Genomic DNA, 18937 nt, shown 5'->3' with positions numbered 1-18937 from the left:
AGGCTAATTTTGCTGTGTGACAGCATCCATGTAGCAGAGAAGCTCAGCAGGATGTTGCCCCAGCTGTCCAGGGCTGACCCCACCATGTCAGGGACCAACAGGGGAATAATTATAGGTCAGGACTTCATCTCTCTGACTCACTAAGGCATTCCTCTGCAGTCTGAACATTATGCAGCGCTGAGGGCTGTCAAGGACTCCAATAAATGAATGCTTTCCAGATATCCTCCTGTGTGACTATAGGGTCGAGGAGAGAAGGCCAGACAGTGGTCAGTGACTGTGTGACTGAGGTAAACTCGCTGCTACTTTGTTAGTAACACCAGTGGAGTCATGTAAACAGAAAGACACACTGTGACTGAGAAGCCAGAGCAGGTGGCCAGGGGCATGTTGCATTGTCTCGACAACTGAGAGGAACAAGAACAAAACCCCTTTCATCTCTGAGGCTAGCATTCCACCTTTTGAAAATGGAAATCTTTTGTTTCCTTTAGGCCTCTGATTTGGATTAAACGGATCTCAGTTTACATTGGTGAAATGGTTTTGAACTACACTTAATCTTGCCTGTATGTTTTCCAGTGTGTTAAACTACTGGAAAATACTGCATGTCTTTGAGACTTTGTACAAGTTAACAGGAGGCAGGACTTCAAAGGACAGACTGGTGTCTCTGTGTTTCCTTTGACAACTCAAAGTTCCTCAGGCAACACCAAAATAACTTCTTCTAAAGGGCACATGCGGCACTAAAATAAAGGGCCTCAAGATTTGAGGTTTTGACCTGAGCGGGTGTGAGGGCTGTGGTCATCCTCCTCATCAATTATTCACTTTGTATGAATTATTTGACAGGAGTTCTGAAAGTGAGCCAATGTGTTCAGTGACATCCAATATTAACAGAAGAGGGTTTCTTCGGAAATCTCAAACAACACCGGTGTAAGATTGTCTCCACTTAGGAATGAAGGCTATTTGTCAGATGAGGTAACTCAGGCATCACTTGGGATTGAGATTTACAGACCGGACTGTCATGGTTTAAAAGCATTTACAGAGAAGGGACGCCAAGCTACATAGACCCCTATTCATCCGCTGTCTTCACTAATGAAAAACTCCACACATGAGACGAGCACTGGCTGAGGTTCGATTCCACCGCATGTTATTTAATATCAAAGGCGAAAACAAGGGGACACGGAAAAACTACTTTCCAGTGTTTTTCCTTCCCTTCTCCTGAAACACAAATCTCTCCGGCAAGATGCTTAGACTTTACTGCACAGCACAGCACATCAGAAATGAATGGCTGAATTTAAAATGTTGGCTTTTTATTGCTTTGAATGTAATAACAAGGCTTCGTGGCCACACCTTGTTTTTGGCTTCACAGGTCCACACATAAATAATCCACTACAAGGCCAATGCTTTCAGAATACATTACTGCACAGGGCTCCCAGCTCGCTCTTAATATTTAGAGTATACGAGACTTATATTTATGGTTGGGCATTACCCTATATCTATTGTTCTGGGGTGACAAGTTCCCCAGCAGTGGAGTAAAATGTCAATAAATCAACATATGGAAATCCTGTTACATCAATAAATTTACAACTGGCATAAATCTGACAACTAACCCAGTGGATTTCCTAACTCTACATCTCTTATTATTATTTAATGGAATTGAATTATTTCCATTTCATGCTAATTCATGATTGTGACAATTACAACAAAGTTTCTGACTGGTCCTCTGACTCAGACACACACAAAAATGGAAAGAAGTATGGGTGTTCAGTACAAGAGCTGAATTCTCTAAGTATCATTCCAGTACACAGAATGGTCTAATTAAAGTTCATTTGAAAAACAGAGTTTTACATTCCAGCTGTAAAAGTTGTTAAAATGACAATTTGTCTCTTGTACCATAGCCAAAATAAGCAGCGGACCATAGAGATTACAAGACACTGACACAGTAAAATATTAAGAAACAGTAGGCAAAAGCCACTGCATTGACATTCAGCCCAGACATTTCATCTCCATTAAAATGGAATGTGTTATATGTCTTGGTCTTCCTGTTGAGTATTAAATGGCCCGTGAAGGATGTACGAGCTGAATTAAGCGGTTTGTCATCTCAATCAATGGAGTGGAGGTGTGAGCTGCCTGTCACCTTGTTGCTGTAATAAGATCTGGCAGAGGAAGCATATCCACCTGTAGGTTGTGCTGACTGAGCATTCTCCAGCATGGTGGCGTTAGAGTTGATCACATTTAGCATATTTGGCCCCAGCTTTTAGCAGGAAGGGGTCCCCTGGTAGCTCAATGTGTATCCTCATGCCTGTGAGGTGTGATGCCGGCAATTACTGGCATGGCCAGGGGGTAGAGGGCGGTGGGGAGGAGAGCCATATGCTCTTGCAGCTGACATGACCCCTCCTCCCCCCAATTTTCACATGAAAGGACTATAGAGAACACAATGCATAAGACAGTCCTTGCAGATTATCAACAAATGCCTTCTATTCTTAGACACGCATGCTTGCTCAAGCAACCCTGCTTATCACTAACCACAAAAATACCCCTCAGTTTCGACAAATACCTCCCTCTCATTTCCCCTCAGTGAATAAGGCTGCCTCAGACTCAGAGGCTCTGCAGTCAATTATATCGACTATTAGCTCTTCATTAAAAGTGAGACTTCCATCAGTTATTTAACTTCTCACTTAGCTGGTGACTAATTTAATTCTACATCTTGGCAGCCCAGAAGGTAGCAATATACTCTTGGAATCCTCTCAGAACCAATCCCTATCGCCACTTGCCAAGCTGCGCTTTAAGAAACACAGTTTTTAATTCGTCTTCTTAGGACGCACAGCTTTACTAGTTTTCTGTCCTGCTGGGATGTTAATTGCAATTAACTGCATTCATACTTCACTCCAGTTATATTTTATCCCTTAATAATAAAATTGTGAGAATTAAATGCAGCGGGTCTCTGTCCCAGAGAGGAGCTGCACTGCAAACCACTGCACTAGATGGAGATCAATAATTGTTTTCAAAGTAAGGGTAACTGGTGACAAAGAAACAAGCAATGCACTTGATTGCAATGCATTTGATTCATCAAACATAATTACAAATGTACTTTGCGCCACAATGTTTCCTGACATTTAGGAATTCGTTAATGCACCTTGAAAAAGACAAGCCTTGTAAATGCAAATGAAGTGAGCATAAAAGCAGCCACCAGATAGTATGCCTGGTGAAAGGAAGCAGAGAGGAGAAGGATCAGGGACCATTCCTTTTCTCCAGAGTCCTGGGAGAGAACAGTGTGTCCAGCGGAGGGTGAAAAACAACTTCTGACACCAAATCATCCAAGGAGGCATAGCTTCAAACAAGGTCTGCATCACAACATGCTTGGTGGGGGATACTAGTGTAAAATTCTCACTATGGATATCTAAGGCAGCGGGTTGTCTCATAGGACAGGAGCAAAAATATCTTAATAAGTGTGAAACAACAGCAACTAGTTACATGCATAGAGTCATGACAGGAGTCCATCACATTTGTGCAGAACAGAACATTTATCCTATTTGCCAGTAATTAGCAAGTAGTGAATGGAAACCAGGCATCCAGCATCTCTTAGCTTAAAACACTGCAGTGTTAATTAGATATAGCCCATTTTCAAGCGTCAACTCAACCCACATACAGTAGGTGACCAGTGATGTACCTATAGTCTATACTGTATGTGGCAGCTGAACGCTTCCTATAGATGCTTATATAGCGTTAGTGTTTATATTTCTGTGACACTATCCATTTAGAAAGGTCTCACTTCTTTGTCAGAGAGCATTCCTGACAGAAAACAAAACTAAGAAAGTATTCCAGCACCACTGGTAAGCTGCTCTCCTCTGCTCACAACGGGATCAGGAGAAACAGGTCTGACTTGGGATGGCTCGCACATTTTCATGAATGTAGTGCTACAACCCCGGGTCTGTTTCTGATTTTTAACACAGCACCAGGAGTTTGGGTGACCGCGACCACATGCTCGTACCTGGGAGTGCTTGAAAAAAGCAGAGATGCGAGTGATGTGCAGACTGAGGCATCTCGAGGCGCATCTTGCTCGGTAAATACTGGCAGTGAAGAAAGAGTCGTCCTGTTTCCTCGCGGACACACTTTCCGGGCTCGTTAACGCTGTAATCCATAAACACAGTGTCACACATACGTTCAGGCTCCTAGAAAACATGGTTCCACGGTTGTGTATTTAATCTCTCCACGGACCGGACAACACTGCGCGCAGGCTCCACCGGAGAAACTAAAGAAACTTCAATTATTCGTTGGGGAGGAGTCACGGCCTCACGTAGCCTGTGATTGGAGGATCCCACGTTGACTGACAGACACGAAGAGCGTTAAAGCAGGTAAATGCTCATAGCCCTGCTCACTAAAGGCGTGAGCGCGTTGACCTGTGCGCACGGAGGGAGACAAGCGTGCGTGAATGAAACTTGTGGTTTTTAATCATAGCTTTAATATAATCAGAACTTGTAATGAGATGAGTATATATGGATTTAAATACAACATAGAAACGCACAACGAACGTTATGTTTACTATAATTACATACACAAACAGCATTTTGTAGTGCAGTAGTGCACAATTTGCTAGGCAAAGTGCACAGCTTTACTTCATCCAGTCTCTATTCTCAGACGTAGTTTATATTACATTTCCACCACAAAACTGGATCGGCTCCTACATTTCCCATAATACAACCCGAGATTGTCTTTTATAAATCCCCCTGTGCCCACATCCTTCAAACTCCTCTCTGCCAGTTTGTAACACAGGCTTTCTGAGATAACCCCGATGACATTATCAAGGTTATGAGTTCAGTCTTTGGGGAACTCCCTCCAGAGCTGGAGAGGACATCATGCAGCTGTTTTCTCAGTTCAGTAGCACTCCTCAGGACGAGTAAAACCTGTGTGAAAGACTGTTGGAAATGTTACTTAATGGTAACTGACTTACTCTTTTACATAGGACTATATGTACAATGTATAAAATGATTTAAATGAGCAGTAAAAATGTATATTCTGTGCTTTTTAAAATTTATTTATGGATTTATTTGTTGTATTCCTCCCTTATTTTCACGTATGCTCCAATTAGTGTGCTAACCTCATACCTAAATACAATGTGCAAAGTGCAGCCACATAAACACCTGTTTATTGTATTTTGTGCAGAAGGGTTAGACCTGCCACCTACTAATGACACAACTCATCAAAAATGTAAAGCAGACAGGTTCTGTGTATCACACTCTCACCTATGGCCATGGTGAAGCTTGCCAGCATCACAGGGAAGCCCCCTTTTTTTTAGCTCCCATGTTCAAATTTCACAGTAGCTTGTAAAAACAATTCTACATGGAAAACTACTAAGATCATCTAAATTCCTCAAGGTGGACTCTCAGCCTCTGGTATCAGTCCATGGCCTCAGGTACAAGGAAAGTATGACATGTAGGAAAACTTGGAAACCCTTGTTGTTTATTGGGGTTTACAAGACGCCCCTGTTTTTGCCAGCTTGTATACTGTAGTACTTCCCTGAACCCCATTACAGCAGCATAATGAAGTTTTATAGGTGCTGTTCTCAAACTGTATGCGGTGTGGGAATGAACATACACCTAAACACCGTTATTAGATTTGGCTTAAGTCACTGCTTCAGGCCAATTATGCATCAAATGCCAAATATTTTGACCAGTGCCTCACCACTGTAACATGCCCATGTTAGCACATCCTGAACAACAGACATTGTCTCCACCAGTGATGGGGAACATGAAATCAACCTCAAAATTCCTATCAGGCACAAAGTCCTGTGTCATTCATAAAAACCTCAACATTCTGTTGAGTGAAAGCAAACCACAGTTATGAGAGCACTAGCCTCTTGTGCTTTTTGTGTGTGTGAAAGTATGGCTATGCATCATACAAATCATTTCACAGCTCCCTAATGGTAGGATGGATGTGCATTCGTTTCCCTGGTGGTCTCAGACAAACAATGTAACTCGGGATGAAAGATCCCTTGCTATGCTTAAATATTTAAAGACTGATGTTTGTGTACCTTAAATACAGCATAATAGCTTAATTTGTTGGCTTGTTACAGCCATGTGTGGTGAGGCGTGGGTTTATAGTGCATTGTGAAGGAAGTACACTGTCTGTGTGCGGTCCTGATGTCTCCTGCAGCCTGCGGGACATGTTTCCCTCCGACGCCATACTTTGAATAACTGGGGAAAGCCTCTGCCAATTGTGAACTCAGACTGTAAAGACAGCATATTTGTATGACTGGATTTCATTTCTAACTCACATCACAGCAATAAATTACACCTGTATTTACAATGCGTCTCCAGTAGCAACATATGTTTGCCAACTGGCTCATGAGCAAATAAAACAATTATAGAGCAAAACATTCAATGTTGTGGATTTGTTTTTTTTCTTTCAAGGTGCATCCAGTCTTCATAACTTGTAACTGGTTTAGAGGATAGTGCTAAAAGTTGTCCATTGCTGCCATTTTAATTTTTAATCTTCAGTCACCACTGTTACACTTATCCCATCACCCACCACTGCCTTTAATGAAACATTTCTGTGATCTGTGAAGTTCATTGTGTCCCCTCTCCCACATTATCAAACTTAAAGAGAGAATCAGTATCTCCAGGCTCAGCACTAACCAAAAATTCATAGAATATGTTATTTTTAGCTCAAGAGCACCCTTGGTTACACTGCAGCGTCTTCTGACAGATGATTGGATATGTGTGGCGAGGGATTGGCTACGTTCCCAGAACTGTAGAGAGGTGGGTTTTTGTCACGTGATCTGACAAAAGGCATCTCAAAGGAAAACACTCCAGTGTCAGTTTTCAGCCTGCATACTCCTGAGAAAGAAGGTGTGTGGCGATCAAACACACGAGCATCTTTGATGCTTATAGGTGCAGGTGGACTCACAGTTCACACTTTTCATGAGAGGCCACCGGGATCAGAAGAGACAACCAGCTTTTGTTGTGAACATTAGCAAACAAAGGATGGGATTGGTTGTGAAGGATGAAAGCAGTATTCCAACATGAATAACTTTAGTATTATGGACCAAAAGTGCAGTGATTATGTAGACGTTAGCTTGGATTTAATGTTTTGTCGGTGTATTTATGAAATAAATGACTCTTCCTCCATCATTTGAAGATTTGTTTTATTCGTGTAAGTAATCAGTGTGTTCAAAAAGGGGTCACAAAATAAATGAGCATATAAATGTTTGTGATGGTGTTGCCTTTATTTAACACCTGCTACAAAACAAGTCAGTACTAATGCAGCAGTTGATTAATCACCTTTCATCATGTGACTAGTAATGAAAGGCCCAGAAAAAAATAGTCAATTTGATCATTATTATTGTTTATTGATCATCTTTGATCTTTTTACTGGGTAAGTCAAAAATATAAGTGTTATGGCAAGACACAACTGCATAATCAGGCCTGAACGAAGGGAATATATTAAACCCAGTCCATGTTGTTCATGCTCCTGTCATTTTATTTGAGATTTAACCGGAGCAAGTTGATTTGCATTGCAAACGTGTAAATTATTCCATTCCATTTGCAGGTATTTATTTATTTATTTGTTTGTTTGTTTGTCTCTTTCGTCTCTTGCCTAAAAGAGAGGGGCTAATATTTATTTAGCCTGCTGTATGCTTTATAATTTCAATTTAGCTGTGCCAATCTCTACATTGTCTCTAATTTGGTCAATAATGTGATGTTGCTTTTTTATTTTGAGTCTTGCCTGTGCACTGATATCATTTCAGAATACCACCCTTCGTGTTTTTCGCTCTAAATAGCTGTGTCACTGATACAAATCCTTCAGTTAAACAGAAACGCTTTGGTCTATTCATAATTTCAAGCTTATTTCACTGCTGTGGTTACAAGAGTTTCTAACATTCCCAGTGAAAATATTTGTCCTGCATATGAGGTTGGAAAAACTTACCATGGAGGACTTCTAAATAGATGCTTGCCTGAGATATTTTCCCTCTTTCGCCACGTTCTAAAACAATGCAGCGTTGTGCAATGATGGGGCATGATAGCGGAGTGCGAGCTGTTTTTCCCATATAAACCACCCACACAAAGATAAAGTTACATGTCGGTTTTAGTTTAGACAGCGATGGTTGACTGACAGCTGAGTATCCCTCAGTGGTTGTTTGCAGGCTGGATGATAATAAATGCACCTTTTTAAATGGTGGGGTGGTGTTTATGTCTAGATTAGATGTAATAGGCAAAGAGCAGTTGAAAGAGAGAGAGATATGAAACAGCACTGATTTCAACCCTGTAGTCGCAGCTTGAGGCCAGATAACATTTTATCCAAATAAAGAGGATCAGTGTTTATAAATAGGAGACTGTGCTGTTGCAGTACCACTAGATGGCAATGTGTGCACAGACAACTCTCAGGCCCAGGCAAGAGGCTTTGACACCTCTCCCTCTTTCACACTCTCATTTTCTCACAATATTTTTCCAGGAGATGATCCAGCATTAATACCCAACAATGGGGAATTTATCAGGAGGATTTTGTTCTCTGGTCTGTGTCAAACAATTATCAGATAGATGGAAAATAAAACACATTTTGAAATTCAGTATAATCTCTCTTTCTCTGTTTGGCACGCGCATGCATCCACACAAATAAACACATTCAAATGTTTTCACACACAGACAAATACCCACAATTCTTGCAGGATTTATCAATGTTTTATAACCTCATTTGCTTGGGAAATGTTAACAGATGGTAATGCTCTCCGAATGATTTGATTTTACACATCATGACATCACCATATGAATGTCTTTTATTGGAAAGTGTGATAAAACAGTTTGTTCTTTCCTCTCTGTTACACAATCCTGTCGTTCTCACCCACATGTAAATCTCTGTGCTTCTCTTTGTCATTTTCACTTATTTCCAAAAGGAACAACAAGAATACGGCAGCCATGTTCAAATGTTATCTTCTGAAACTGTAACTGAGGAACAAATTTACTGAACTGACAAACTGAACTTATGTAAATTGACATGTCACACTGCTCTGTGTGGCTGAGTGAAGGCCCATTACACAGCATTATTTAGCTATGACCAAGCAAAAACCAGTGATCTACTGCACAGCAGATGTGCCCATCCCCCAGCCTCTGAGCCAACAATACAGTGTTACTGTGAGATCATAGTTCCTGTGAGATTTTTCGAGCTATGATTCATAAAGTAGGAATGTTTAAAAATACCCCCAGGTTGTAAACTGAAACCTAACCCTGCCCTATATTTTAGGCAAGGCTCACTAGCCAGGTTTCTACACACCTATTGTGAATGAGTCCAGTGCTAATTTCTGAGAGTTAAATCATAATGTCTCAGGTAAATAACATCATTTGTTTTCAGCATTGAAATTATTTCAGATACAATGATTTATGTATAAATGGTTTATTACACAATTCTAACACCGTGCCGTTTAATAAAACGGATTCATACACTGTCACATCGAACAAAGACATTGACATCATCTGGCAAAGGTGCTGCACAGACTAATCACGGGGACAGTCAGAACATGGACACACAGGGAAAAAGACCCTTTTTGTTTACCATGTTACCATGAACACTCAATGGGCCACAGTTAATGCACCAATATGACATGTCATGTGTTTTCATTAGTTAGGATACTGGATGCTGATGTTGTTTTTTTTATCTATTAATGTCGACAGACTTGTGGTAGAAATTGGTGTTAAGGTAGATTAGGTTACCTTACCAGCATGGCTAACTGAAACACATCGGAAACACATAGGCTGAAAACGTGACTGAAGCCATTTACATTGACTCGTCACAGCGTGGCTGCATCGTACAGGCCTACAACACTCCTTCTGCAACTATTCATCTCCCCCAAACAAAGTAACGCCCTGCATTAAAACACAGCAAGGAGTTGCGTTGTACCGCACTCAGTCTGCTGCCCGTTTGTAACTAGCCGCTGACTGCAGGTACATTTTCAGAGTACAGACATGAAACTTTCAACAAGAAGCAGATAAACATATTCCCTAAAATGTTCCTTTACTGTTCTACAAAAATTTTTAAGGGTAAAAACTGTGACTGTTAAGAGTAAAGTATTGTAAAATCATTGATTCCTATTGTGCTGGAGGGGGAAGAAAGGGAAGGCAAGTCTGCTGGGTGCCCAGGTCACTAACCTTTGACCTCTGTCCTCGACCCTTGAATCTCTGACATCTGTCTGTGTTTCCCGCCTTTTCTCCTTCCCCCTCTTCTGTCGAAGGAATTTGATTATGCAGCGGAAGGAATGTTAGAGTAACACTACGGTAATCTTGACACAAAGATCACAACATGTGATATACAGTAAAAACAGCATGTTTGCAGCAGCATTGCAGCTCCACTTTCACTCCACCTGTCAACTGCTGAATCTACTCTTCTTTGCTAATGTGAAACCAAAGCATTTGCATCTGAAAATAGACGGGTTTTGTCTTGTACTCTGCCTTGCTTTGTCTAGAAAATAGGTCTGTAGAGTATGACATAACAGTGTACCACAGAAAGCCTCCTGGTGTAGATGGCTGCAGAGGGGAAGGGGGGAGCAAGAAAAAAGAGGGAAGTGTTATGTACAGTAAGGACACAGCATTTGCCTTTTCTCTCCACAAGCTGTATGTGCCTGCACACACAATGTGTCTTCACAAATAGTGAAGCCTTTTATTCCTGACAGGCTCTGACGCGTTAAGTCCCATGGTCCTGTTCTCGTTACAGTGTAAATAAAGTACCACGTCTTAGGGAACCAAATCCAATATGTCAGTGGACACCAGGGTACAATGAGGAGCAGACATTGCCCTGCTACAGACTGAGCTTCCCCCAAGCTTCCCCAGTCTAATAACAACACAACAAGAGTCCTGTGACTTGCAGCACCCTTCCCCCACCCATACATATTACCATTGCTTCTCAGCACTGTCTAGAAAGGTCATGTGACCCTCATCGGCTTCCCGGGTTGGGGGATGGGAGGCAGATTGAACCTGTTCTTTGTTAGGAGGTCAGCCCCAGCTCTATGGCAGGAAGCGCTCCTACCAAACACTTTGTAGTAGATGTGCAGAATGGGCCGCAAGGCATCTGTACAGGGACTTGAGGCGAGTTTTTGAGCATGCATGCAAACCACAGTCAGAGAAGGCTTGCTTGACAAATGCAGCTCCAGTGGTTTTAAAAGAGGCTGATGTAACAGAAAGAAAAACATGAGAACTGCTTTTGGACACAGTCTATGTTTTTATTAGTCCTAGTTCAAATATCTCAATACAGTTAATACAAGCATAATATTAGTACTGCTGTGTGTGGGGGGAGTTGCAGCTCCAACTCACCGCAGGACAGGGGCAAAAATTCAATGTTCATAATATTAAATAAATTACAATATAAATATGGAGATGCAGTATCACACCAAGAGTACCAGCTATAAAGCTGTACAGCAATTCTGCACAATTTCACTGCCTCTTTATTATTTGCAGATGTTGTTGTCCTTCTGGCTTCATTAGGCTGTGACCTCAGGCATTTTGCAGCAGAGTGTGGCAGAGCAGAGATGAGGATAAGCACTTCAAAAAACCCAAGGGATGGCTGTTTTCTAAAAAATGCAAGGAGGTGAGGGGGAACAGAAACATTCAGTAAAAGAATTCCTGGTTATCTTATTCATGAGTGCTGGTAAATTCAGGTAGCAGGATCAGCTGTATATTGTATTTGTAAAGGTAAAAATAAGATATTAAATAAAGATCTCATTTTATGGTTTAATCTTCAGTTACAAGCTTTGACTACTGAGACCCTGAGAAAATGAAGTATTTTACCAGTCTGGAAGGCTTTTTGTGTACATACACACATACCTAAACAATGCTTTCATTTCTAATCAAAGTGTAATTATACAACAAATCCTACTTTCAGAGAACAAATAAATGAAAAGAAACACCATGGTATTAAATAGTTTTCCTGAAGTAAATGTTGTTTTAGGAAATGTTCTTTATTTTTCTTCTTTTGTCATTGTTGAAACTGTCTTAGGTGATTCGGTCTGATGGTCACTTTGTCGTCTGTAGTTTGTACTGCTGTTAAGCAAATATTTGTTGTGTTTTTTTTTGGTGTTGTTCAGGGTGTAATTACTGATCTGTTTTACTAGTACAGTTCCTCCATGTTTGACAGACAGTAACTAACACTTGCACAGTGGTAATTCTCAGACATCCTTGGTAGCAGACACATTTACCTTAGGTATTCAGTTGTCAAACTTTTATTAAAGGTGCTTCAACATAACTTTACTTACATAATATTACTGTTGAAACATGCTGCCTACTGAAAGGGCATCAAGTAAAACCCTTTTCTGATTTCTGAAGGAAAATACTGTTGACTTTCCAGCACTGAAAAGTATTCTTGTCCCGTAACACGACAACCTGCCTTGGCCTTATTGGCTGGTCACAGCCAGGCATGGCAGACCTTGATTGTTTAGAGTGATGTGCATTGATTTGACTGGCAGAGGAGAGGAGGGGTACAAAGTCAAACAAGAGAACCGATCAAAAGTAACATTCAAAATTTAATGTACACTGCCAAAATGAATGGAGCCTATCTAGATACAGAGACAGCTCCTTGTAAGCCATTCTACCCTTGTTATTTGATGGTGGGTGGTGTTTTAACATCCAGATGAGTAATATTTAACTATAGGGCCAGGATGTGTGAATAGAGGAAGTTTTTAATATGTCATTTTCTGGAAATGAAATGCTGTACTTCCTAATTGAAACAATATGTAACAATTTACTGTCAAGAAGAGGATCTGAGATTGTCATTTCTCAGAACTGAGAACTGAGCTAATATATACATTTTTCTGCTTTTATCAAATAAGGATTGCTATAAAAGTGGCTATGCAGGACTTTCCCTGTGGCGTATAGAAATCGACTGAACTTTTATTTTCAGTCTTTTATTCGTAATGCTACAACTCGAATAACATTCCTAAACGTGCTAAGGTGATTATGTTCTGATTTGTAGTTTTTATCTTTGAATCAGTCCCACGTGCATCATATTGCCATAAATACTCACTAGAGCACCAAATGTGTATTAATGTATGGCTGAAAAGGTCCCAAATAAATTCATTATATATGGTGTGAGAAATATTTGCTGAAACTGCAATATCCAACTGTTTTACAAAATGACTTACCCGTTACAAAACATTATTGTTTTACATTAAAGATTTAGATTTTGAGTTTGTGCTTGTTGATAAGGACCACTCATAGTAGCAATTAGCAATTAATAATAGCAATTAGTGTGGGACACATATACCTCCTCAGTGAGCACCTACAACAGTGTAGGGTCTGGCCATGATTACAATCATAGCTGATGTTATATTTTCTTGTTTTAGCTACTTTTCCCACTACATAATCTTACTGACATGTAACCTGGAACTTCCCATGCCCTGAACCTTTTTTTTTTATTCTGCTATGTGTTATTTTACAAGGAGGACGGGGTATGCTAGGATGCCATTTATAAGGTTCATCCAAAGGATGTCACAGCTAAGTTATTTAAAACGTATCTGTGTGACAGATTTAATTATTTAGGCATTTTGTGATCTGAAATCTTCATCATAAATACATGTAAAAGAAGTAACAGGTTACTTTAGGTTGCTTTAATGCATTTTTGTGCTTACTTTTGCTCCAAAAATAATTGTTGTTAGAAAAATGAATATTTTCTTTTACATTACAAGCAATAAAACAAAAATAAACAAATCGACCACTCCAAAGAACTCCACAGGTTTCCATCCTGAATAACCATTGATGACATACTGTATCTCTTTGATCAACAACACCCTCTCTACCCACAAGTAGCCAGAACTTGATTTAGTACTACCTCCTTAGGGGTGCAGAATTTTAGCTCCTAGTGGCATTTTGAATGTGGCCATAAAACAAGTGATCCTAAGTGCTCTTCAGTGTGTTGACTCCTAGATAGTGAGGTAGTAAATGTGACGACTAACTGGCAGACATAATGGACAACACATCTCCCCAAATACACAATAAGCCTACACAGATTGATCTGACAATTCAGTCTCACCACAGTGTACAAAGGGGTACCACTGTAATTCTACTGTATCTTAAAATAAACCAGTACCACATACAGTACTTAGGTCACCTATGATTTATATACATATATAAGTAATAATAAAAATTAAAACCAAATCAGCACACACAAGCACAAAATTAGTAATTCAGCCAGACACAGTCAGGTAAAGTTTGGCTAGTCATAAGCCTGATAAAACAGAAATGTTTTCATTTTTAATTTAAATGTGGACAGCAGAAGTGAAGTAGAGAGTAAAACCAAATGAAAAAAGAAGTAAAGGGACCTAAACATACTGGAATCAGCCATTTAAATAACACCACATGTATATTTTTAACTCAAGAATATTAACTCCTTCCTTGGTTCATAAAACCCATAACATGATTTTAGTTTTCATAATGATAATTTTGCTACTGCAGGTGAATTTTCACCAAACTCTGTTTTTATTTAGTTTTCATTATGATGCACTATTATATGCTTATATTTACATACACACATATGTATGCATACATACAACACATTGCCATCGAAGCTGGGGCTCTTATCATGGAATACGTCCATGCGCATATATTGCAGCATGTACGGTAACCAATGGAATGTGTCACACCAGTGTAGAGCCGTAATGATGTCAGCTTGTTATTTACTTTCCAAATCTGAATGACTGAGCAAGGCGAAAGGAGAATTAATCAACCGCTGTTTGACTGGGCAGGCGAAAAATAGTGGAGTGTGGGGGTGGGGTAGCGGCTCAGAGGCCAAATACGCAACTTGCTAGACTGTAGCTTGTGAGACTTAGATCCCTGCCTACACTAAATCTAAATATCAAAGGAATAATACTCTTTGGGGCAGTTTTTATAGCTTGTGGTATTTTTGCGGTATAAGTTGTGCGGATATTTTGTCTTTTGGGTCAGATGTGAGCTACACTCAGCTCAGTTTTCGGTGTGTTTTTAAGCTATATTAAACATCTAGGAAGGTATATCTTTATGAAAAATATAAAGATAGTTGGTAAGGATACATGTTCACTATAAAACTCGACATTCTAGCCATTCAGGATAGTGAGATGTAAAAGATATTACACAGTTAGTTAATCAATTAGTCATTTAATACACTGTCGTGTTGTCATGTTTTCAATATTCAGGTTTAAGGTCAGCTAGCCTTCACCCCCACCGCCTCCCTTCTCTCTCTCTCACTCTCTCTCTCCTGTTCGTTGTGTATGTCTCTCCCCCGCTGTCGATCAGCGCCTGCTGTCTCTTTACGTTCCTGTTCTCAGTGAACGGTGAAACTCCATAGAGTAGCCTGTAGCCTCACAGCCACAGATACTCTGGTTTATTCCAACTTTACCGCCACTTGTGAGTGTGTCTGGGCGAATACGCTTTGTTAGCACGGCGAATTGGCCGACAGTGAGTCATACACCAGTGGTCGGAACTTGAAATATGACGATAAGCAAAATGGGAGGAAAGTCGTTGCTAGCTTACTGAAGTTGGGGGGTTCTCCTTGTGGAAGAGGTAGAGGTGGCGGCGCATACCACGAGTTCACTCTCATAATCAAAGGTAAGCCAGGAAAAGTCATTTGGCATCGTTTAGGCTGCACTGTATTCAGGCTGCTTCTTTGACTGCCTGTCTGTGTGGGTTTTATGCGTAGAGGATAATGACTTTCAGAAACTGGTGATTATGGCGTTGATTAGGAGGTTGCCGGCTTAGCTTAGTTACCCATTGACTCCACACGTGTGTTGAAAGTCCAGCTTGTCTTTTAATTTTAAGTTATTCAGACAATCTACTTTTCTGACACCATGTTTTTTTCCCACGCACATTAAACCTTGGTAGATGAGTTGTGGACTATTTCACAAATGTATTAAGTTTTAGAGATTGAAGGCTGTTTTCATTTTGGTCAGTAATTAGGAAGGGCACAGTACTTGGTCCTTAAATAGCACAATAGAAAACCTCAACCATATTAAGTTGCACCGGTGCAGTTTCAGTCTTTTTGTTCACACTGGCATATGAATGATACATATTTATATTGCCATGCAGATTTAGGAAGCGCATGAGTGGGGGATGGGAAAGACATTCAACTGTACCAGACATTGCCACCAGTTTTCAAGGGACAGTTCGTGTTACTGTATAACTACAGTGTTAAGCTCTTTCCTGACTGTCAGCTGGCTCCTATTATAGCACAACAGAAGCTCAAATACAGCCAAAGAAACCCTGTTAAATATGAGGACATTTAAATCACATATGTCCACAGAGCTCTTGATACAAGTGTTTCCTTAGTATGACCCATAAATTCGTCTTATCTGCCATTTAGTAGCCCTGGGTATTTTCTCTAGTACATGGGATAATGGTGAAGTACAGACACAGTTAAGATATATTGCATGGTCTCTTGAGCATCAAAGTGCTCATTATCTCTGGTAAAGCAAGACATGATTGAGATAAAAATAGCAGCTAAAACAAGCTGCTGTTTGAATTCAGATACTGGCCCAAATAATTAAGGCCAAAGTCATGCTGCTGCCCCTGTTGTATGTTGTTTGGTCACAGTACAAGTCGCTGTTGTTTAGTTATTGAAATGAGATGGAGGCATTTTAATAAATAAGTTTGCACTGGAGAGAAGCTTTGGTGAAAATATAGGTTACTGGTTGGTAATGATTTCATATTTTGACTGCTATTGGGACTTCAGTATTTTGGTTTTAATGGTAAGCTATTGTTCATCAGCCGGATAACACCTGCTACTCTTTACTAATGCAATCACCACAGAGGTATCACAACTGTTGTGTTCACTGGATTTATAACAAAAGAAACCAGTGTGTATGGGCGTATTTCATTAAACACATTTTGCGCAGTTTTAACTTTTTCTAAAGAGAGAAAGAGAATCAAGGTTGAACAAATAATAAGCATGCAACTAGCTCAAATAAATTTGATGGCAACATATGTAGCAATTATGGTGTCAAACTGACATTGCTCTGTTTTATTTTGTCTGTGACATTGTAGCATTTCCATTTTACAAAGTCCACTAACAGGATTTTTACATCTGTGGTGCGGAATCTAAAACCCCCCATATATTTCTTCACAGACATCTTTGTGTCCTGATTGTTTTTTCGGCAGAGCTTGCTAGTTTACTCCTCTTTGTGTAAACAAAGAGAGAGTCTACTTTACTCCTCTTGATAACAGACCACTAGGCTTGCAATAGATTTGAGCCCTTTTGGAGTACAAGCAATTACCTTTTGCACTTTCACACTCTTTAGTTGGCATCTTATCGTTTGGCTAAATCTTAGTAGTTAGACTTTATTTAAGACTGTTTTGTCATACGTACTATTAATCTTGAATTTTAGCTTAACTATTGAGCATTTCTGAATCAGATTCATTTCCTAGATAATTCATTGTATGGTAATTCAATTTTTGAGTAAAAAGCAACGAGCCTCTTATTTAATGTTGTTGTACAAATGTATTCTGTGAGCAAATTGTTCACTCGAAATTATGTTTAGCATGGCTGATACCGATTACAGTCACATTGCCTTGTCCTACCAGCATGTTTACCTGTTTTGTCACCAGAGGTCAGGACTTGCGGTTAACCCTAATTGCAGACGTTACAGAAACAGATTTAGTGCTGTCTGGTAAAGAAGAATAGGAGTTTTATTATGTCATTACATACTTCAAACAACCAAGTTTCTGTATATTCATTGTGTTAAAGTTCAGTTTTATTTGTATAGCACCAAATCACAACAAACGTTGTGTCTCAGGACACTTTACATAGTAAGGTCTACCCTTTGGCGACAGTGGGGAGGAAAAACTGCCTTTAATGGAAGAAACCTTCGACAGACCCCAGCTCTTGGTGGGCGGCCTTCTGCCTTGACCAGTTGGAGTGAAAATCAAAGAAAAGTAACAAGGCTCAATAAACAATTAAACACTGGGCAGACTGATGTAGCCAGTGACTGCTCATCAGAAACATAATGGTATCATATGTAGATGCATAGAGAGTGAGGGAGAGGAGCTCAGAGCATCATGGGATGGACCCCCAGCACTCGAGGCCTGTAGCAGCACAACTAAGGGAAGGCACAGGGTCACCTGAGCCAGCCCTAACTATAAGATTTAGCAAAAAGGAAGTTATTGCTATACCTCTCACCGACAGCCCTGGATTTAGTTTTCTATTTAACAGATTCAGTAGCTGAGTTTTCTCAACACTTCATAGACTGTGAATCAATCCTAGTTAACATTTTTCTTCTCGTCTTTTAGTTTGATGTTTACTTTGGGTTCCAGTAGATAGACAGAGTTACCGCTACACTGAGTCCTCAGAAGCCATAAATGAATAATGTTGTTGGGCCACAGATTATTGTGTGCCTGACTCTTGCTCAGTGACAGCATTTGATAAGAAACATATCGTCTTTAGTTTCAGTGCTGTATGAGGTATTGGGTCTGGAAAAGATTGGATGGCCTGTGTGAAAAATCATAATTCATTGATCTGATGGCTTGTAGTCAGCACTCATTTTGTTCTAAATTGATTTCTGGTAAGTCATTCAGATGTAACTACTGTGGACTCGGTGAACTGAGGCACAGAAGAGACAACAGCAAATCCAAGGTACACCGTGTGCGACTGTGTGTTCAGAACAGAAATGTATCCCCTGCTCATAAGGAGGGCAAGGAAGTCCCTGAGAAAGCCCTTGTCAGCTTTGTGGTGCTGTGAATCTCTGTATCAGGCTGTCCAAATATTTCTGTAGCAGTATTTATTTATGATAGGCCATGGGGGGAGGTGAGCCATTCTCTGCCTCCAAAAGAAACATGCAGTGTTCATGGGCAGTCAGCCAAGTGGCAGACTAGTGGTTACTCTCAGATAACGCCCATACAAGTCCTGGCTAGTTCAAGGCTATAGTTATTTATTTGGATGCCTTTTGGATTTAGGGTGGCTCTGTTTATTCTTGTGTCAACTTGGGTGCTGGTGTGTGTTGACTCTTTCC

The 18937-nt window shown here is 40.2% G+C and overlaps 2 protein-coding genes across 4 annotated transcripts in view; one reads left to right on the top strand and one right to left on the bottom strand.

Moving 5' to 3' along the window:
- The window catches only part of anos1 (anosmin 1), a 40277-nt gene extending 36048 nt beyond the window's left edge, over positions 1-4229 (bottom strand). For both annotated transcript variants that reach the window (XM_020596494.1, XM_020596495.1), the window contains exon 1: positions 3980-4229. In XM_020596494.1, coding sequence (XP_020452150.1) covers positions 3980-4171 — 192 coding nt within the window. In that variant the 5' untranslated portion in view covers positions 4172-4229. The remainder of the gene's footprint in view (positions 1-3979) is intronic.
- A 10552-nt stretch (positions 4230-14781) lies between these two features.
- The window catches only part of tbl1x (transducin beta like 1 X-linked), a 24441-nt gene continuing 20285 nt past the window's right edge, over positions 14782-18937 (top strand). Inside the window, exon 1 of one of the 2 annotated variants that reach the window (XM_020596478.1) lies at positions 14782-14934. The gene's annotated coding sequence lies outside the window, so the exon portion shown is untranslated. Of the gene's footprint in view, positions 14935-15376; positions 15546-18937 lie in introns of those variants that run through there. The other variant, XM_020596479.1, reaches the window with a different exon arrangement.

The sequence above is a fragment of the Monopterus albus genome, unplaced genomic scaffold (genome assembly GCF_001952655.1).
Source record: "Monopterus albus unplaced genomic scaffold, M_albus_1.0 scaffold30.1, whole genome shotgun sequence".
Classification (NCBI taxonomy): domain Eukaryota; kingdom Metazoa; phylum Chordata; class Actinopteri; order Synbranchiformes; family Synbranchidae; genus Monopterus; species Monopterus albus.
The sequence above is the reverse complement of the archived record's forward strand: the minus strand, read 5'-3'. Positions and strand labels throughout refer to the sequence as shown.